Below are 21753 nucleotides of genomic sequence, written 5' to 3' on the forward strand. Positions count from 1 at the left end.
TATAAGCTCGCTTATTTGTATAGGCTTATTGCTTTGCTTTTGTTTTGTTTTATCCAGCTAGTAATGTTAAGCAACATTAAGTAAAATCTAACACTTGGATTATCTACTTTTGACAAGTAAAAAAAGTAAAAAAATATATAGTAGTGTAGTATAGTCTGATGCTTGCATTGTCTATTATCTGCTTAAATAAAAACAAAAAACAATGTGAATATTGTTACTGCACTGTCCCTCCATGTGAAACATAACTTTCCGAGCGGCACCGAAAGGCAGCACACTGCGCTGAAGTTCGCGGTTTCGTTTCCGGTGTGTCTCCGCCAGGGGGCGCAGTCCCGGGGAGGCTCAATCCAAACCCTCCGCTCCGCTTTTCCTCCTCGTACCATGAGCTGAATCTGTCCGGGACAGACCAGGGAAGATGGCGGCCACTGACCATTCCCGGTCCGAAGCTGCCAAACAGCGTCGGCAGGATCAGCTACAGCGATGGCTGGGCTCGGAGACGGATCGAACGGGATCGGAGGCCCGAGAATCCGCGAGCGGTTCCGGGACGCGGCGGGCGAAAGTCCGGTTCGCCCAAGGAGCCGTGTTTATGGCCGCCTGCTCCGCCGGAGACCGGGAGGAGGTGGCAGCGCTGCTCCGGCAGGGAGCCGACATCAACCACGCCAACATAGACGGTCTGACAGCGCTGCACCAGGTGGGAAGTTGCCCGTTTGTCTCCAACTGTTGAAAACGACGTTAGTTCGTTTCTTCGCCAACCGCCGAGTTGCTGCTAACTGTCGCTCGCAGAAAAGACGCGTTGACGCTAATTTACCGTGGGTTCGCGGGGAAACTGGACAATTAAACGCGAGTGGGAACATTTCCAGCGTTTATAAGGCAGCAGAGTTTATAGTTTAGGGCTTTATCTTACGTGGATTTGTCTCTAAGAGTCCCAGCAGTTGTGTTTGTGGCCTGTGTGTTGCTCTATTAGCCTGTTGCTGGTTGGTTGGGAGGCAACAAGTGGGTATGAGGGCAGCTGAGGGCAGCAGCTCGGAAAGCTGACGGTAAAAACCGGTCCGAGCCTGTGGGATCACTTGTAGACGGTAATAGGCACCGACTGGTGACACAGCCACAGTCAAGTACTGTCATTGAGATCAGGGAGGTTTTCATCATCTGATCAACAGCTCTGTGGTATGTTACTGTCAGAAGAAAGGTAAAGGAAGTTGATGCTAAAGCACTAGGTTGTCATGAAGTGTGTTTATTTTTTCTTTACAGTTTGACGACTGGATCCTAAATAGGCTGCACTGTCTTTCTAGGAGCATGTTCCCAGTCCTAATGCAGCTCAGCCCTCCCTTTTTGACTTCAGTGGTAACACAGAGGAGCAGCCTGGACAGCATCACTGTCACAGGAGCCCTCGGTGATACAGTATTTCCTCTGCTTTTATGATACCGCCTGTCATAAACACGTTGCTGTGTCTTTGCATACTGTGAGCTCGCATGTCGGCTGCATTTAATCTTTCTATCAAAGCGTGCTTGTCACCAGGAAAGATGTTTGCACTTTTAATTTTCCAGCTCACAGGAACTGGATGGTGGTTCAGCTGGCCCGTGCGCACGCACTGATGTCATGCTCGGGATTTGGATGATTGGTGTTTTCCCTCTAATTTAGGCCAATTGTATGTATTTGTTGAAGCTGCCTTCCCATGAACAGTGCAGATGAGTGAGTGAGCACAGCCCTGGCTGGGTGTTCGCTGAACGTTCCCTCTTTTGGTGGATCCACATGTCGGACCACCATTCAGTGCGGTCCCTCTCCTAACCTCCATCCCTTTCTCCCCTGTTGTTCATCGGTTGCCTGGCAACAAGAATTAAATATAGGCCCACACTCTCCAAACTTTCCATCCTCTCCATCCAAAGTCTTTCTGTCTTCCCCACTACTTTTTCTCTCTCTTTTGCCCCCTCCTGCTCACCCCCCTTCTCCTTCTCCTCCTCCTCTCCTTCTCCTTCCCTTTGCCAATTCCCTATGGAGGGGACTTTTGGGATTTCGGATGAAGAAATGGAAAACATTCCTTAAACAGCACAAGCTGCTGTTGTCAAAGGCGATTTCCACAATGAGTCACTTGATGACCCAGTGAAAGAGTCTGCTGGGAGGCTGTGTGTGCACCCTCATATTGCACAGGGTGCAAGAAGTGCTCACTGTTCATTCATTCAGCTTGGAGCACCCACTTGTTCAGAGGGCTCCCGCTCTGCTGTGAGTGAACGCTGCCTTTGACTTGACAGACTCTGGCTCTGGAGTGTACTACGAACCTTGTTTCAGGGTCTCACAATGGCCGTGTTTTAGTTTTTACCTCCATGCTCCCTGACTAATTATCTCATCTTATGAAGGAGGCAGGAGACTTGTAGCAGCTTTGTGATTAGTTGATTTAGCCCAAAAGTAAAGCCTCTTAGGTGGCTTAAGACGGACCTGATGGACATGGTTGCTGCTGTGATGTTCTGCAGATAACCGTGATAATAACCGTTGTTCAGAGCAGGTGTTGTTTCAAAATGACCTTCTGTTCTGCATTAAAAGCTAATTGTGAACAAATCTGTTTCCCCTGTAAAAAAAATAAATGGTAGTTTACTGTACAGTATGTCTTTCCCCTCACCAATACTGTATTAGTATCAGCGCACTATTAGTATCAGTATAGTACAGAGAAACACTGCTCTTTTGTAATAATATTCACTCACAATGATTCCTGTCTGTTGTAGAGATACCTGCTGGTGTACATGGCAGCATCCAGTATTTATAGTCCCACTAATGGTATGGCTGTAGGGAAGCCAATGTTGGTTTATCCAAAAATGTCTTAACAAACGTTGGATAAATTGCTGTGAAATTTTGTACAGATGATTTTCTTCCTCGGGAGACAAATCTTAAGACTGCAGTGAGTCTCTGACTCTTCACATAGCATATATATATAACACAGTTGCAGGATGGACTGTAACAACTCAGCTTAATCTCTATCTGTTTTTACCAGTGTACACAAGCATATATCTCTTTTGCTATCCATTGTAGCCTATTGTTGAAGTATAAAATCTTTATTTTCATAAGTGAACAAACTGCTACTGTTACGATGTAATTACTACCTTATTCTAGTACAAATCAACTTATCACCCTACTGTTTTATTTTTGATATAAAGAATAACTTTAAAGATTCTGTAAGAGACAAGAGACAAGAGATAAAAACATCCATACACAGGTTCTCTGAAGTTTTTCACTCAGCTGAAATTAAAGCAGACTATCATAAAATAACACCACGAGATCCTCATGGGATTCATCTTAGGACTTGTGTTGGATCAGCAGCTAAACAGATTTAGGTGTTTCACTCATGCCACAAAATGACTGTTTTGGAAAGTACTTGAGGGCTTTTAGCAGCCCACTTAACAGAAAGTCATTACACCGAGTAGACACAGTAGTCATTGTTTTAGTTGCGGTGCGTTTCGGCAGAGTCTGGAGTTTTGTCTTTCACAACAAACCGAAATGAAGCCAGTCAAACACCTTCTCTACTCTGCTCTGCTCTACTTTGACATTCCAATTTCTCTTTTTTTTAATGTGTACAGTGGGGCTTCCTAAAATAAACCAACAATAAATGTTATGCTGTGTGTCCTCTGGCAGGCCTGCATTGATGAAAACGCTGAGATGGTGCAGTTTCTGGTGGAGAGCGGGAGTGACGTCAACAGAGGAGACAACGAGGGCTGGACTCCTCTGCATGCTGCAGCTTCCTGTGGCTTTATCCAGATCGCTAAGTGAGTGTTGATCATCTCGACACTGACACACCACTGTCATTATGATTAAGTACCCCGAAGTAATAGGCCTACACAGCATTAGAGGTAAACATTGAGCAGGGACTGCAGAGACGTTTTAGTCAACAACAATGATAATTACAAGATATATTCATATGTTCATATTTGACATGTTTTCTCACTTTAAGCTGACTTGCTGTTTTTGTAGATACCTGATAGAGCACGGTGCTCATGTTGGAGCGGTGAACAGCGAAGGAGAGCTTCCTCTGGATGTGGCCACAGAAGACGCCATGGAGAGACTTCTCAAAGCTGAAATTAAAAAACAAGGTACAGCACTGCTGTGTGTCCTGGTGGCTGCGAAAGTGATATTTATAATTGTTTCAGATGCCACAACAATTAAAATGCTCATAGTGCCTGGTACCAACCACGTTATTATAACTTCTATACTACAGTGTAAGTGCAGCACTGGTTCCTATTACACCAATAGGATGTTATTTTTCTGATTTTTATTATTGTCAGATGAATATCTTTTGGACTTTAGACCATTGATTGACCAAAACAATCTATTTGAACACGTCACCGCTAGATTCAGATTCAACCAGTTAACCTAAAGTGTGGGACTGGAAGAACTGCAGTAGTACAATCCAACCCCACAAACCCACAGACACAAGGTGAACATGTAAACTCCACACAGAAGTCCTAGATGATGGTGAGGCGACAGAGCTAACCACTGCACCATCGTTTTTCCCATGCCTGAAATAAGTCTTCTTACACTGTTTATAGAACAAAAACATTGAGCTTTGTTCTGCCCGAGCAATGTGACATGTCATTCTGTAAGAAATTATATATTGGCAGTAGTATGGCAGCAGTTTAAGGCCTATTATTGTGGAGCCAAAAGTTGCAATATGTTGAGTAACTGTGCTTTTTATGTGCGATCAGTTATTTCACTTTAAGTAGTGGGTGGGCTTTTCTTTTGAACACATATACAGTAAAAACAATGTGACCCTTATCACTTTTATCTTTCAGCTAAGTATTTCATTCGTTTTCTTACTGAACACTCCCACTAAGCACTCTCAGAGCTGGGTCAAACCTCAAACAAACCATATTCAGGAGGGATTTTAGATCATTCTCTTTAAATAACTGCTTCAGCTGAGTCATTATTGTTATTGTTATTGTTATGCTGCATCACCCAGCCTTTGCTCCATTCAGCTACTGGACAATCTTGGCATCATCCAGTAAGATACATCGATAACTTCACAATTAAATCACGGTGCTCCCTCCATCGTGCTTTGCCTTTTGTGCTGATGTTTTCATAGTGGTTCAGTGTCCTTTTCACGCCATACATAGTGCTGCATGTTGTTCCCAAAATATTTAATCTTAATTTCATCTATCTCCTAAACATTTTCCCAGTAATTTTGTTATGTGTCACAAATTCCTCCTCCATGTAACTGTTAACCATGATTTGAGATAGGTCGACTTGTGAAGGGAGATGTTAACCAGTGCCAATGATTCCTTTAAGCCTTGAGCCGTCACTCTGGCCTTGTTTTTTGTACCTAAGAGCTCTGCGTTGGGCCTTTGGAGTCATCATAGCTGTGCCCTACTTTTAGGGAGGATAGCAACAGCACATCTCCATTTATAGAAGGTTTGTCTAACTGTGGACTGATGGATATCTAAACCTTCTGAGATTACTTTGTAACCCTTTCAACAATTCTTGACCATAAGTCTTCCAAGATCTCTTTTTTCCATCATAGTTCAGATCAACAGATGCTTCCTGCGAATGCCAAACTCAAACTGTCAAAGTAGCTCAGACCAACACCTTCAGGCTTGTTTTACAGATTGGACTACAGGTTTGGAAACTCCACGTAGCTAATGTTGATATTGTTAGTGTATGTTTTAACATACCTTTTCCTGCCCACACTGTGAATATTTGAAAATCATTACTTGTGTGTCATTAGTTCAAATTCATCATGTTTGTTCGTTATTGTAACTACTTTGCAAATGAAAGTGGAACAAGGTTGCTGCAGTTGAGAAAAGGAGCAGTATAGTTGATACTTTAATGTACTTACTGTATACATGTCATATGTTTCAAGGGTTCCGATTTGTCATCAGACTTAGTTACTCTGTAAGTTTGTCCTAAAGAGCTCAGGCTACTAAATGTTATCCTCATAAGTGTATAGCTGCAGAACTTGCTTTGCATTTGTTTCACATTAAGGCACACATCTTACTCAGAGTAGACAGAAATAGTCAGTCTTGTGCCCCTGTAGTTGTGTGAAAGTTTACTGAGGCTTTAAATATATATTTTTACCAGTGCACACAGATCTAAATGCAGCTGAAACCACAGATGACATATACAATAAATATAAATACATATTCAGTACTTAAAAAATACAATAATTTTGACCCGGTGTTTTTCAAAGCTCCACAGTTTTCTGCGTTTTCATTTGGTGTTCATGTGTGCGTCACAGGAATTGATGTGGACAAAGCCCGAAAGGAGGAAGAGAGGATCATGCTCAAGGATGCCATGGCGGTCATGGAAGGAGGTGGCACTATCACACCTCACCCAAACACCAAGGCAACTGCTCTGCATGTCGCCGCTGCCAAAGGCTACATTGAAGTCCTGAAGTGAGCGTGTGCCTCTGACATATGAGAGCAGCAGCTTTTATTGATAACCTCGTTCCTCATTCTCGCTCCTTTTCTCCCTGGCCTAATTCAGGGTGCTTTTACAGTGTGGGGTAGATGTGGACAGCAGGGACGTGGACGGCTGGACTCCCCTTCATGCAGCATCTCACTGGGGACAGGAGGAAGTGTGCACCCTGCTTGCTGACAACATGTGTGATATGGGTGCTGTCAACAACGTGGTGAGTGGAAGACAAACAACCTTTGGTTGACATTAGGTGTGTGATTGAAGCCTGCTCGCGCCGTGACGGGTCATACACTGTGAATGTCCTTGTAGGGGCAAACACCTCTAGATGTGGCAGATGAGAACCTCGTGGACACTCTGGAGGAGCTACAGAAGAAACAGAATGCTGTGAGTCTGCCTTCAGAAAGGCTCCATGATTATCTCACTCACTTAGATAAACCTGATGAGATTAATAGCGTTAAAGCGGCGAATGTTCTCTGTGTTTATGTGTGTTTATATTCCTCTTCAGTTACGCAGCGAGAAAGAGAAACAGACTCCTGTTATTGAGACAAGCCCTCAGATCTCCATGGTACCAGTTCGCACACGCAGGTTAGTGCCAGTGTGTTGGTGTGTGGGCATGTGTTTGTGTGTGTTTATGTGGGCACACGCTATGCTGTTCCTCCGCTGAGTCCCTGTAATCCCAGTACTAGTTGTCTGCATGCAGGTATGATGTCAGTCCCAGCATTCCTTTGATCATTTGGACCATGTTACCTCTGTCCACTGACACTGACTTGGATAGACTTTGCAGTCAGTAATATTCTGTGTCCTAGTTTCATACTAAATATAACTATGTAGTGGAAAGAAATGTATAGCATACCTTAAAATATCAGTATACAGGATAAAATTAAATGTTGTTTATTTTTTTAAGGAGCATTACAGAAATATAAAAAATAATTGCTCTTTGCTAAAAACATTCAGTATGCAGACACACAGTCTGTTCTATATGCTGTAAAATTATAATAAGCTATGTACATTCTGCATTAAATTGTATGTAGTGTGGAATTGGGACACAGCAACCATGACAGCTACCAATACTCTGCTGTTCCGATTGTGTAGTTTGCATTATCACATATTATATAGTTGTAAAATAAGTGATAAAAAGTGGTGATCTAGTAATAAGACAGCAGTTCTACACATGGCATCACAGAAAGTGACCCACTGTTCCACCCAGTGATGTGTTAATTGGTGCATGTTCGCTCTAATTGGCTGCACATGGAATGATTGCCCTCACTGATCAGCTCCCTGCATGCCACCTGTTGTTCCACCCCACCTTGGCCCCGCCCCTGCAGGACTTCTATCTCTCGTATGAGCAGCAAGGAGAAGATCTGCCTTCATGAGCGGGAGAAGCACCCACCTCCTGCCCTGCAGAGCAGTCCGGCTGAGGACGAGGAGGAGGAAGGCCAGACAGCACAGAGTCAGTCTCAGAGCCAGGCAAAAGCCTCCAGCAGCTCCAGCTCAGAGGACGAGAGCGAATCCGAGAGCGATGCAGAGTCAGGTGAGGGCAAACCTGTTGTGTGTGGTGTTGAAAGTAGTGACTGTTTCGAAATACTGAGTATTTAAATACAAACATGTTATGAAACATTTTTAGTGTTTTACTGGTGATTTATTAATTGCGGTTTCAGAGAAAGCCAAAAACCGAGAGATCATCAACAACTTGAACAACAAACGCAACACCACCAGCCTGCTTCCTACCTCTATGTCAGCGAGTACTGTTGCAAACCAAGTTAAAAAGGTAATTTATGTAGAAATGATGTAAAGAATGTTTAATGTCGGCTTCTGCTGCATGATAGCTATACTAAACAGTACACATTTGTACTGCCTGTGTAGCAGGAACCAAGCAAACCTGCAGCCACTGAGGCCCCAGGATCCTGGAGGACATCTTTGAGGAAGGCAGGCAGCTCAGTGACTCTGGGCTCAGCTGGACTGGCTGAGTCCAGCCAGGACCCCAGCAGACCGGCAGAGTCAGGCTTGGGTATGACCCGCTCTGCCTCCAGCCCCCGTCTCAGCTCCGAGGCTGACACCAAGGTACATGACACAAGCTCTCACATGATTCAGGGATTTATACAGCCATGACAACACAGCTATTATTTTATAAATCTACCATGACAGGCCAAATAAAGGCTTCTTTTATAGCCTCCATTTGCTGAGTCACATAAATAACTGATCTCACTCCTCATTCTCAGGAGCCAAGGCTTGCTCGGGTACCTCCCATTCCAACACGGAAACTCTTTAGTATACCAGACAGCAGCCCTGACAACTCCAACAGGTGCGTCTGTGCTCTCATATGCTTTTGCACTTGTGAAACCTGAATCTGTTTTTCTGAGTCACCGCATATGTGCACTTGTCACCCTGTCTCTCTCTCAGTTGGCTAAGCCGTAGCTCCTCTTACACCCGGCGCCTTCATAGTCAATCAGGGAATGATATCACTAGTTCCGCCCCCTATTTGCTTCACAGGTCAGTCATGCTGCTTACTGCCAGTCTTGTATGTGTTTGCTCTCTTGTTTGTGTGTGAATGTTTTGCAGCGTCACACCTTATTTCAGTCCTCTAGCAGTGAATACTAATATCTGTGTGTGGCTGTGAAAGACACCTTTGTGTTTCCAACGGGCTTTGTGTTTTGTTTTTTGTTTTTTTTGTTTTCTTTTTCTAGCTCATCTTATGGAAAGAGACTGGATGATCCCACCATGACCTCAGTTTGCACAGGAACAAGCTCTGCTGGACTCAGCCGTCTTAATAGTGTCTTGGCACAAAGGTATTTGATATTTTGTACTGTACTGTGTGTCATTTTGTCCAAAACATTTTCCTTAACTGAACGATCTGATTGCTTTGTCTTATCTCTCTCCCAAAGACTCCCTCAGGAACAGACAGAGAAGAAGGATCAGTCTGCCGTCACCAACTCCAATTCTCAGAGCATGACTGCAGGCGAACAGGAGACCAAGCAGAGGCGCAAGTGAGTTATGACCGTTGTCTTGTTCATATTATCGACCTCATGGTGCTGTTTTGCAGCTAAATATGCGATTTGATGTGTTTAGATCGTACCTGACACCGGTGCGGGATGAAGAAGCAGAGGCACAGAGGAAGGCTCGCTCTCGACATGCACGTCAATCCCGCCGCTCCACTCAGGTACAAATGTCACCTGCTCAGATGCTCACTGCAGATGAGGAAAAAGGCCTCCAGCTCTGGGGCGTCTTACTGTGTGTCAGTCTTGTACCTAAGGTCGTGTTATCTTTCCTTCATATAAAGGGGGTGACGCTAACAGATCTGCAGGAGGCGGAGAAGACGATGAAGACCATGAAAATGGACAACAAAGGCAAAGAAAAGGAGGAGGAAGAGAAAGAGAAGGAGGCAAAATCAAAGAAGGCAGAGGAAGGGGTGAGAGCCATATTTCAGAGTTATAGCCCTGTGTGTCCTGCACTGTGTGTAATGTGGGTTTACATTGGAAGGGAAAACTGTGTTTACAGGAAGTAAGTTGGAGGTCTCGAATTGCCAGCCTGCAGAAGTCGGACCTGTTGGGTCTCACACAGCCAGCTGGAACCCCACGCCCTCAGACGTCTGACAGGAGAGGTACGCACCACCACTTCCCCTCTCTAACAAAACATAAAACTTGACAGTGGTGTGCTGTGTTTAAATATTTGATTTTCTCTTACTGCCTGGCTTTGTTCCAGATGTTGAGGCCAGCACAGGGGAGAGTGAGACAGAGCGATGGGCCAGAGAGCGCAGGGAGAGGAGACAAGCTCGGGCCAGAAGGAAGGCACAAAGGACGGGAGAGGTTAATACTTCAAGCATCTTTCTATCTGAAAAAATTGATGCAGCGTGAAAAGCAAATGATATTCAAGATAAGACACAATCAGAAGTAGCAAATACAAACCAGAAAAGCCAGAAAACCTTAAGTCTTTTAAGAACATGTTGTGTCCTGTATGTGCTGCACTTATTGTGCTGTCTATCATCTGCAGAGTGACGACAATGATCCCAGTGGAGAGGACGAGTTCTCAGGAGGAAGTGGGCTGGATCCACAGGTGTGTGTGTGTGTGTGTGTGTGTTTCTGTGTTTGTTTGTTCAAAGGACTGTAATCTAAGACACTGGCTATAACTTGCTTGTCTTCTCTGTTTACAGTCAGACCAACGCTTGAGTTCCAGGTATGAATCCATCTTTTGACCTGTTTGATTTGCTCCGATTCTTCATTCTGTCAGCAGTATCTCTGACCTCTGCTCTCCTTGTCCACTCAGGTCAGACAGATCCTGTAATGATCCTACGCAGAGAGGAGAATCTGAGACCAAGGATTTTAAGAAGGTTGGGCAGACAAAACTGATATTGAGGTCACATGATTTGTTAGTCGCATTTGTCTCAGTTTTTGTTTTTGTGTGTGTGTGTTTTAGTTGTTTGAGGATGTCTCCAGAGAAAACAGCCAGCTCCAGTCTCAGCTGCACGACACTCAGAGAATTATCAGTCAGACTAGATTGGACCTGGAAAAAGCCACACAGGTGAAGACACAGACACACTATAAGTTGAACTTAAAAAACTACTGCAATTAATTTTCTCTATGTAGAGACAAGAGGAAGATAACAAAAAAAAAAAAATTATATATATATATATATATATATATATATATATATATATATAATCATATCATTTTTTTTTTTTTTTGTTTTTTTAAATATTTTCTTCATAGTTAAAAACTCGAGATATAGATCTTGAGGGTTTTATAGCACTAATTCAGTTGTCCTCTGACAAATGCAAAGTTTAATGTGAAACTATATGTTGTAGATTACACAGGTTGTAACTTTGTTTTTTAATATATATATATTTATGGGTATTTTTTGTTCACACAGGGCTTTAAGTAATTATGTGAACCTACAGTGATGTGATGATATTGTAACATTTTCTGTATCCAACAGAGACAGGAGCGCTTCAGTGACTGTTCAGCCCTGCTGGAGCTGGAGAGAAAGGTAATGCATCCCTGCCGATGAGGTTACATGTTGTTTTTGTAGCTTCATCTGCCTCACTATGGCCACCCCTGCTGTCTGTTGATGCTCTCTCTTCTATTCTTCCTCACCTGTTTTCACTCCACTTTTGTGGTGTTTCCTTCTCTATACTTCACTTTCTGTCTTCACCCCACCCTCCCTCACGTTTACGTGACATCAGGACCGGAGGATGTTGGAGCGGCGAATGGCAGAGCTGGAGGAAGAACTGAAGGTGAGGAGATACTGGGAATCAAACGTATCATGCCCACAGACACTTTGCATGTTTCTGCTTGATTAGCTTGGCTTTAGCTTGTGCAGTTCAGCATTGTTGTGAAACCACACTGTAGAGATCTGTTTTACACAGTATAGTGGAGTGTCTCTCTGTTGGTGGGTGTGTAAATGCTTATTTGTTGCATCTCTTAGGTTAATTTGGTTGTTTATTAAATTAATAGTTTTGTTTTATCTGAACAACTACCTGAAATGAGTATATTACCCAAGAGGCATCCGATCTCTGTACTCATAATTTTATATGAGAGTACATATAAACATTATTCTAAGACTGAGCTTATATATATTTCCATTACTCCTGAATGAGAACTTGAAAAATGCAAGTACATTTGTCAAAAGAATCCTTCATTTTGGGAAATGGGCTTATTTGCTTTCGTGTCCAGAGTTAGATGAAAACATCAATACAAGTTTATACAATGAACATGTAGCTAGATTCAGATTAAATGAATGAATTAGTAAGCTCAGGGCTTGCTAAACATACCCATGTTCGAAGTACAGCATGGACAATTCAATATGTGCAGTGAAGAAGGCAGATTTAATTCATCCAGTAATGTAAAAATGAGCAATTAAACAACATTAAATTTGAATTGTACAATTTTGATTTAATGTAATCCAAGCTAAATTTTTACTACCAGGTTCTGGTGGACCTGAGAGCAGACAACCAGCGTCTTAAAGATGAAAATGGAGCACTGATTCGTGTCATCAGCAAGCTCTCCAAATAGACATGGAGAGGGAGAGAGACATGAAGAGGAGAGACCCCCCCCCCTCTCCATCCCCACATTCCTCCTAGTGCCAAAGAGCGAGAGAAAGGGGGGAGAGAAGACGAGCACCACAGCTTGACTTGGATTGTGATGCCTCTCTGCGAACAGCTGGAGTGGCTTTTGTGTGCCTTAATGCCCATTTGTCACAGAAGACCGAAGACATGAAGGCCTGTGGCTTCGGTCAGAGGCACCCACAGTAGCAAACATGAGACTTGACAACAGCCAGAATGTCCACGGCTGGTGCAACACACAAAACACAACATGTACTATGACTGTGCATCAGGGGAACACTAACATGCACACACATTCCTATGCGTGCATCAATTACCTCCTCGATGCACATTCCACTGAGCGCATAAGGCAGCTTGGGCCTTAAAGCTCCCACTTAGTATTTATTTTTTGTGAGCACACTCACGTCACACATTCACAAATTTACCCCGCTCACAGTCCAAATTTAATGTGTTGTCAAACAGTAAAGGTTTTGGTGTATTTTTCTTTTTATTATGTCAGCTCAACACATCTAAAACACATTTCCAGCTCCGATTTTATACTCTGCAATCTTTTTATGACACGGGGAAGTCCCTGACACTCTGTTGGGTTGTTTTGTTTCCACATCCAAATGTTTGAACCCACCTACCTCTCCACCTATGCCTATGCACTTCCCCACATCAATTTTTATTTTTGTGAGACACTCCATGCTCTTAAAAGTGGCCATAGAACCAGGTCAGTCGAACACAGCACTTTAGTCTTTGCAAAGCAATAAAAGGTATGCAAGGCTTTGCCCGTCCTCCTGACAGACAAACTTAAACTTCAGAGCAACACCTTCTCACGTAGTGAGGGGACAAGTTTCCCGTAGCTGAAGGTCAAAGGTCATTGCACATTTATATATATATATATATATTAAAAAAAGCTGTTCTGTCAAAGCCTATTACGCTATAAATGGTTTTAATTATCATTGATAAAGATATTTTCCTAGTTTTTCCATTCTCAATTCTTGTCTTCCAAGGGAGCATGGTTATGTATATTATATGTGCATAAATATTAGTCTTGAATAATACCCCTTTAAAGTACATTTCCATGTAGCCTGTCTTCACATTTTGGTTTTCTAATATATGAAATGGATGTCTGCACCCAAATAAAAGTGTGTTTGTAGCGCCTGCCTGGTTATTATGTACACAGTCATTTAGAAATTCACACCTCATCATTTATAAAAGCAGTGATTCAAGTAAAATGGTAAACTACTCTCTGATAAAGATGAGTCTTGCTTGGACTTCTGGCCCTTTATTGACATGTTGTCACTGATGCAGTCATCAACTTGCTCATTTGCGTGATGTATTGTGGTCACCTGGGTGTTTGCTTTGTGCTGCTTCGTCTTTGCTGAGCTCATATCATCCCTGTATACACTGTCCTTTGCTCTGTTTTCTGGTAGCCAGATGTCTTACACCACTGGGGATAAAAAAAGGAACAGAACAGCTGCAACACTACTACACACAGTGAGCCTAACGGAGGAAACAGTAACACATGTATTTACAGTATGTTCAGACTGTTGCATTAATCTGCTGCTCCCAGGTGGACTGTACATCATGACTGACATTGCAGTCTGGATGAGTGTCCAGTAGGTGTGTGAGCGAAGTTGTAAGAGGACTGTTGTCATTTGAGCTTTGTCCATTTGCTAAAGCAAAGTTAACACCAGTCATCCATCTGTTTGTCTCATCTGAGAACAGAGAGATGGACCACTGTCCTGCAGAAGTACTGACAACAAGCTGAGCTCCTAATAAGGAAGGGCAGGCTGGCCGAGGCGCTCTCTCTGTAAATATCCCTCAGGTCTGAGAAAGACAGAGGAAGGGAGCTGGGGAGGAAGAGGGAAGCGGATGGATTGCAGCCTTATATGGACAAAGCGCTGCTTTTCCCAGGGTTTGTGGCTCTGACCTCCGGCATGATGCCAGATGCTACACAAACAGCTCCTGAACGCCACCAAGAGGTGCCACTAATGTAATGCTACAGCTGAGGTGACAGAACGGCTCAGAGAAGAAGTTTTCCAGACATATAATAGATGAGAAACAATGAACATCAGAACAAACCTCAGACAACACACTGTAATTACAAACTGGATAAAGACGACTCAGCAGTCTTCAGGTTATTTGTGTGTCAACATAATTAAATGCAATAAAAACTGAAAAGTTTGACTATCCAGCCCTGTCTTGCGAAGTTGTTGGGCCCACACAGTGCATGAACCACTCCAAAGGAGCGCTCGGGTCATTTAATATTGTAGTGCCATAAATATGAGAAACTCACATGAGACATATTTAAATGGTTTATGTTGAATCTGCAGAGGCTGAGACATCCTGACTTTTACTAACTACGTGTCAAGTTTCCCACATGCTGAATCATTCCCATAATGCAACTAAATGTTCTTTGATTTGTAACGCAGTCTGTCCAGACCATCCTCTGTGTTACTTTCTTGAATTTTAAAGAAGTCATCCAGGTTTTTAAGATCCAAAACTGTTCACAGTTAGTATCTGAAGTCCTACACCAGACATTAGGCTTCATTTTATTTTTAAAATATTACTAAAAAAAAGGTTTTTTGGTAATGGATGTGAGGCTTATAACCTCCAATCATGATCTCCATAATGAGAAGGGCAGTCCTGCTTGTAACCCCAGATGTAGAAGTCAGTGGAAAATGTGGAGTATTTACTCTATGGTTCAAAAGTTGGGGGTCGCAAAGACATTTTAGTTGTTTTCCTGTTTTCAGCTGCGCTAATATATTTGCAAAGGTGTTTAATTAACATTATACTGTACTTATAACATTAAGAGTGTTTAGACTGTATTTAAGATCAATTTGATGATATAAAATCTGCTTTTCTAAGTGACCCAAAACGTGTGAATGGTTCTGTAATTGTAGACCTTCTTGAATTTAAAAGGCTGTTTTAAAGAAATTTAAAAGACCCAAATTATCTTGGGTATGTGTTATAAGGCGTTAAATAAGATCTAACTTCAAATGCAGGGAAAGGGCATTTTGCAGAGTGACTGCTGAGCAGTGGCATGATGTAGTTGGCAGAAAGCGACGCGGTACTTGTTGGAACAGATAGGTTGAAAATGTAAACACTCTTACTGTGACCTGGAGACTATTTTTACCATCTCAGCCAAGCGGTCCTGGTGCTGCAATTGGAAATATGTATAAACACAGTTTGAATCATTTCAGCCAGAAACAAGACTTAACAGTCAAACAAACTTTAACGAAAGTGTATAAATAATGTTCAGACCTTTTTCTTAAACCTGGGATTTCACACTATACATAATGTGACTAGTGCAAGTGACATGTCGACAACATCTAGAGAGCGCGTTCACCATGAAGTGATGCAGGACATGATCACAGCTGGGTTTGCACAGATCCTGCTGCATCCTTACATGAAGTCCATGCCATGTTTTCCTACAGACCAAGAATCAAGTCCAGGATTTCTGTGCAGCACTCAGAGTCTCAACACTTCCTCCCACAGTTGTGATTCTGGACCAACTTTTCCAACAACTTTTGCGTTCTTTGCTTTTGCTAGATTTGACCTCTGAAAGGATTTAGAGCACTTGTGTTGTTTTTATAAAGATGACCCTGTAAACTGCAGGCTGTTTGAGGGGAATCCTGCAAGTTTCACCTCTGCTTTGGTTTTTCGAGCATTCCTCTTTTTTGCAGAAACAGATGCTTCTTCCTGTTCACGTGAGGGTGAAACATTCCCACTGTAATATGTAGTTAAGGCAATTATGCTGGATGCTTATGCAGGCCTGCAACAGTTTGGCCTCACTTTGAGTGCCAGCTTCACTGCTGAGATCGAATGAGGATTCATTTATTTACCAGCACTTCAAAGTAATTAACAATTTCAGACATGCTTAATTAATGAGGAGGTAGTACCATAAAGTAATCATGTATGTTTTCTCTATTTTATTTTCTTAGCGGCTCATTTTTAAAATCATATTTCAGCAGTTCACATGATGTGTTAGGATGGCATGTGGATGACTTGTGACACAAAAGTGTCAAAGTTTCCAATGCAGAAATAGCCTGAGAGGAGCCGGTGAGGAGACTCGGTGCAGGTTCCCAGTAGAAACATGTAATAATCTAATGTTTCTACCCTTGCACTAAAGACCTCCTGGGACCCTCTGACTGACTCTTGACTCCAAACTCCAGAAATCACCTCCTCACCATGTCCTGTGACTCAGACCCTTACATCTTCTCCACCGATACTCTACCCAGTGACCTCCGCTTCCTCCCTCCACTGGCCAATGGACTTCTGGGATGGAGGGCGTACAGCAATATCATGCACATGGGTGGCGTGTATAACGGGGAAGGTGGAGACTGTCACCGAGCAGATATCCCATGTCCTCTAGCTGTTAAAGTTGAGACAGAGGAACCTGCCGAGCACACCTACAGTCTGGACACCCACACCGGTAGTCTCTGCTGCGTTTGGTTATTGATTTGTGCTCATGCCATTGTGCGCCACTAATTGCCTCATCTCTTCAACCAGGCATTTTTACACACACTCTGAGCACAGCCAGCGTAACGGCCACACAGTCTTTGTACTCACACCGATACTACTCCAACATGATGGTGATGGAGGTTATGTTGGTGCGTCAGGCGACGTCAGTGGAGCCAATCACTGTTAAGCTGGTCAGTTCGTTCACACCTCAGAGCAAAGACATTGTTTTCACGTCTGGTCCTGATTATAAAGGAGGGAGGTAAGGTTGCCAAAAATATGCTAAAATGCATGGTTTTGATCAGAAAACGTTTTTACATGTTTTACTTTCATCTCCCTCACAGGCACATCCAAGGGCAGACGACCACAGCTGAGTTCCCTGGGGGCTCCTGTCCCACAGTGCACCTTATCTGGATCCCCATACCTCCAAGTCTGACACTGCTTCCAGAACAGAGCCAGGCTCGCTGGGGTTTCATCCTGATTGTGGCCAACAGTTTAGGCTCTGCTGAGGCCACTTATGATGAGGCCCTGAATCTAATGGCGACTGGTAACCTACGTCTGTCTCATGAGAAAGCCTGGAAAGAGCTGTGGCTGCAGAGCACGTTGGAGGTGACGGGGTCAGAGAGACTTGGCAAAGCTCTGATTGGCTGTATGTTCTACCTCCTCAGCGCCTTCCCCTCCATACATGACACATCCAGATCTTTTGGCGGAGTCAGTCCAGGCGGGCTGTCTAATGGAGGGGATGGTCAGGACTACTGGGGGCATGTTTTCTGGGACCAGGTGAGCTTGTGTGTGCCATCTTCTTGTGTAGTGTTCTGTTCTTTATTTTTCTGATTCAATGCTGTCGCTTGAAGTGACCCTGCTCTCCTGTGACAGGACATCTGGATGTATCCTGGGATAGCCCTTTTCTATCCCAGACTAGCCCGAGCTGTGCTGGAGTACAGGGTGAAGACTAGAGATGGTGCAAAAGACAACGCACAGAAGCAGGGATACAAGGTATAATGATTACTGGAGCTCAAGTAACACATTAAATCTAAAATCTAAATCTAAACCTAAAAACACATTCCTGTAAGTGTGAGAAAGTTGTTGCTGGTGGCTGTGTAACATTTTAGAACCAGTACTGTTAAACATTTTGTGTTTATGTGTTCATCTGTATTCTAACAATAAAACCGTGTTGTCCTGACACTATCTTTACAGGGACTAAAGTTCCCCTGGGAGAGTGCTGTGTCAGGGAGAGAGGTTTGTCCAGAGGACATTTATGGACAACAAGAGATACACATTAACGGAGACGTCACCCTGGCCTTCCAACATTATCTCTACCTCTCTGAAGTAAACTCTTTAATCCCTACTCACTGTCAGATGTCTTACTCTGTGTGACCATATAAACTGAACTCTTTGGTGCAGGATCTGTCCATGTTCAAAGAGGGTCTCGGCAGTGAGGTGATCTATGGCGTGGCTGATTACTGGGTTTCTAGAGTAACCTGGAACCCAGAGGACCAGAAATATCATCTCCTAGGTAAAGACCATTATTATTCAGATGGTAATTATACTGAACTGATTTAATTTGATTACTTGACATAGCTATCAGACTAATTATTTAATAAAAGCAAAGACATCTGGGATGGATTGTGAGACAACAGGCCCCTGGGGTCAAATATGTAAAAGGTCCTCAGCCCTCCCACAGTACGATGCACATATTAAAAGGCTCCTCAGGGTCATTTTGTGTCTTTGTGTTTGTTTTATCTCTATATTTACTTGACATGCATCTTTGTGTATGTTTGCATCTCTTTTGTTATTTTGTTTCTCCAAAAGGGGTCGCTGACCCCGTGGGAACCTTGGGTCTGTGCCCAATAGGCCCGATCAGTAATGTGTCCAATCTGTCTGTATGGTTTCTGTTATCAAGTAAAATGCAGCATCTTATTGATATAGAATCCTTAGGACCTTTCTGGCTAACTTGTAATCATCATCATACAACAGCATGGATGTTAGCTGGAAAATACAACTGAGCATTTTCCTTTTGTGGCATTTAGGTGTCATGCCACCTGATGAGTATTACTACAATGTCAACAACTCTGTGTACACAAACACAGTGGCCAAACTGAGGTACTACGACATGAACATTTCCCTGCAGTGCATATTATTTTATGAATGCCAATAATACAAAACGTCTTATTTGTCAGTCTCCAGTTTGCTGTAGAATTGGCCGAACTCCTCCAACATCCTGCACCAAAAGAATGGAAAGAAGTGGCTGAAAACATCAAGATACCTTTTGACCAAGAGTTGCAGTACCATCCAGAGTTTGATGGCTATGTTAAAGGTTCATCTTTGTTGCACCAAAGCATTACAAATAAATAGATAAATTAATGAAGTGCTCACATGATCTGAGAATGTATTTTGTCTCTCTCACAGGTCAGCCAGTGAAGCAGGCAGACACGGTGATGCTGGGATATCCTCTTGGGTTGCCAATGTCCCAAGAGGTTAGACGAAATGATCTTCAAATCTATGAGCCAATAACAGACCCTCAGGGTCCAGCCATGACATGGGTAAGAAACGGCAAGTTGTATGTTGTCACTGATGTTAAATCTGACTGACAATAAAGATTTGTTCTAATCATTAATATTGAAAGTGTACGTAAAGGTCAGCTGTGCATTAAGACATTTAAATTCACTGTCATTTGAACAATAACTCTGGAAGAAGCTGAGCTACAGCAGAGAGACTGTACCATCGGGAGAAATCTAGGAAATATAAACAAATTGTAACAAAATAAAATCACATGACAAAAAATGGCACTTGAGTTTATTGCAAACATGTGCTTATTTGTTCACATCAAACATAAACCAAAATATAAAAATACACTGTTTAAGGGCAAGTCTAAAGTACAGCAACTGACAACAACAACAATCAATACTTACAAAATTACTATGCATCTTATTATATGTCAAATCTTCAAAGGGGCTTCTCATTATTCTACAGTACACACTTGAATTGAATGAAAACACCTGTTATTGCTGTTACTTTACTAATTGTATGTTCACACCAATGCTTTTTTTTTCCACTGTCAGGGTATGTTTGCAATCAGCTGGCTGGAGCTTGGTGAGGCTGAGAAAGCTCAACGTTTACTTGAGAAATGCTTCAAAAACATCCAGGGGCCGTTCCAGGTATCCAACTCTTCTGTGCATATGCATATACATGCATATCACATATATATTATGAATATTCAGTGTGTGATTACCTCCCCTCACAGGTATGGAGTGAGTCATCGGACGGCTCTGGTGCTGTAAACTTTCTCACGGGTATGGGAGGATTCCTGCAGGCTGTGCTGTTTGGTTATACTGGTTTCAGGTCAGTCATCAATCTTCACAGTAAGCACAATGGGAAAAACCCCTCAATGATATACATGTAGTGATGCAAAGTTGTATTTTACTACTTAAAAATAGAGTTCAGAAGGAATGTCTGGCCTTTTCTCCACTACTTCCCAATGACATTTCTGAGCTGTGCATTCGTGGTGTGAACTATCTGGGCCATGAGATGGACTGGCTGCTGAGAAGAGAGGAAGTCTGTATTATACTCAGGGAACATGGAATCAGAGCTGGCAGCGCTAAGCCCTGTGATCTCCAGGTTGTCCTAAAGGCATCAGGAACTAAAATCCCTCTGACACCAGGTACCACACAGGCAAAGACACGCAATGATAGCAACCAATGACAAAAACAAAAACAAAAGATTATAGTAAAGCCACAGTAATTGAGTGACACAACAAGGGAGTGTAATCCCTATTATCACATGGTAAATGTCAGATAAAGTTACCTGAATTACTACAGAATTACTCAACAAGACTATTTGTATGAATTCATGTGCATGTATCTTCTCGTAAATTAATATTTATTGCATCAAGTCTCTTTGATGACACAATGAGGCACTAACAGATTATTACAAATTAATTCTCTGCCTCTATATTTTCAGGTCAACCTGTAACCTTTCCTCGAGAGGCCGGGTGTGTTTGTAAGCTGGCTTCAACATCTTTCTGCTGGCCTCTCTGAAACAGGAACCTTCTAATCATTCCCTCTACCCAGTATTAAAAATATTTTGAGCAAGTAATATTGTATATAACCCACGAACATGTTAAATGCTTCCATTCACCTAAGCAACTATAGAAATCAAATATAAGAAATGTAATAAAGAAAGGCAGCATCAACTCCATATGTATTTTTTATTAGAGCCATATCATAAAGCAGAACCAAAAATAATCATGTGTAAGTGTACCACATTGATGAAGATGCCTTTTTGCTTAATTTTACATAATGTGCATGTTCTCATGTATTATAAAAATATATTTTGGATGACATTTTGTCCATTTCATAACTGGCAGCTTTGAATATCTACTAGCTGTTGCTTGAAAAAACATTTATTGTAATTCATTAACATTATATGGAATAGTTTTAGGTATTTTGGTATACAATGTGTAATGTTATAACAAAAAAAGCTATTTAATTTGTTGTGTGATTAAATAAATGCAGATAGCACTTCTATTATTCTGTGTTCTCCTTACCTTTGAGCCTTTGTTATGAGACTGATGCTTCAAACTTCCTGTAGCTTTGGGGGAAGAAACAGTCCTACAGCCAGACAAATAGGCTTAAATGCATTTGTCTTCCCGTAACTATTACACTGTGAGGCTACTTAAGGACTTCTCGTATATAAATATAAATATAAATATAAATATAAATATAAATATAAATATAAATATAAATATAAATATAAATCTACGCGTTTGTGAGATAAAGTCAAACATGTGTTTGAGTAAAGCCTCCTAAACACCGATTGGCTGGTTTAAACCTGAGCAGCGCTGTAACCACGCCCCGAACTTC

General features: G+C 42.4%; 2 protein-coding genes across 6 annotated transcripts; both read left to right on the plus strand.

Moving 5' to 3' along the window:
• zmp:0000001167 (protein phosphatase 1 regulatory subunit 12A) lies at window positions 1-13583 on the plus strand. 4 transcript variants are annotated; one of them, XM_026364948.1, is made up of 25 exons: window positions 4-688; window positions 3616-3746; window positions 3952-4070; window positions 6209-6365; window positions 6457-6601; window positions 6697-6771; window positions 6893-6972; window positions 7713-7918; window positions 8046-8155; window positions 8251-8448; window positions 8607-8689; window positions 8788-8877; window positions 9072-9173; window positions 9270-9371; window positions 9454-9544; window positions 9665-9793; window positions 9883-9985; window positions 10087-10190; window positions 10375-10437; window positions 10535-10557; window positions 10648-10711; window positions 10798-10902; window positions 11317-11367; window positions 11564-11614; window positions 12306-13583. In XM_026364948.1, the coding sequence occupies exons 1-25, from the start codon at window positions 413-415 to the stop codon at window positions 12390-12392; spliced, it is 2745 nt and encodes a 914-aa protein (XP_026220733.1). In that variant the 5' UTR covers window positions 4-412; the 3' UTR covers window positions 12393-13583. The 4 variants fall into 4 exon arrangements, with proteins under 4 accessions (XP_026220736.1, XP_026220733.1, XP_026220734.1 ...); XM_026364949.1 differs by having other exon boundaries at window positions 413-688; window positions 8254-8448; XM_026364951.1 differs by lacking the exon at window positions 8788-8877 and having other exon boundaries at window positions 1-688.
• Window positions 13584-15906: 2323 nt separating this feature from the next.
• Window positions 15907-21361, plus strand: pgghg (protein-glucosylgalactosylhydroxylysine glucosidase). Of its 2 annotated transcripts, none has more exons than XM_026366538.1 (14): window positions 15907-16287; window positions 16563-16865; window positions 16943-17153; window positions 17236-17671; window positions 17768-17887; window positions 18089-18220; window positions 18296-18407; window positions 18922-18994; window positions 19072-19208; window positions 19301-19434; window positions 19954-20049; window positions 20136-20233; window positions 20329-20552; window positions 20852-21361. In XM_026366538.1, exons 2-14 carry the CDS (start codon window positions 16622-16624, stop codon window positions 20926-20928), a joined length of 2094 nt encoding a protein of 697 aa, XP_026222323.1. In that variant the 5' UTR covers window positions 15907-16287; window positions 16563-16621; the 3' UTR covers window positions 20929-21361. The 2 variants fall into 2 exon arrangements, with proteins under 2 accessions (XP_026222323.1, XP_026222324.1); XM_026366539.1 differs by having other exon boundaries at window positions 15907-16140.
• Window positions 21362-21753: the final 392 nt, after the last annotated feature.

The sequence above is a fragment of the Anabas testudineus genome, chromosome 6 (assembly GCF_900324465.2).
Source record: "Anabas testudineus chromosome 6, fAnaTes1.2, whole genome shotgun sequence".
In the NCBI taxonomy this organism is placed as follows: Eukaryota; Metazoa; Chordata; class Actinopteri; order Anabantiformes; family Anabantidae; genus Anabas; species Anabas testudineus.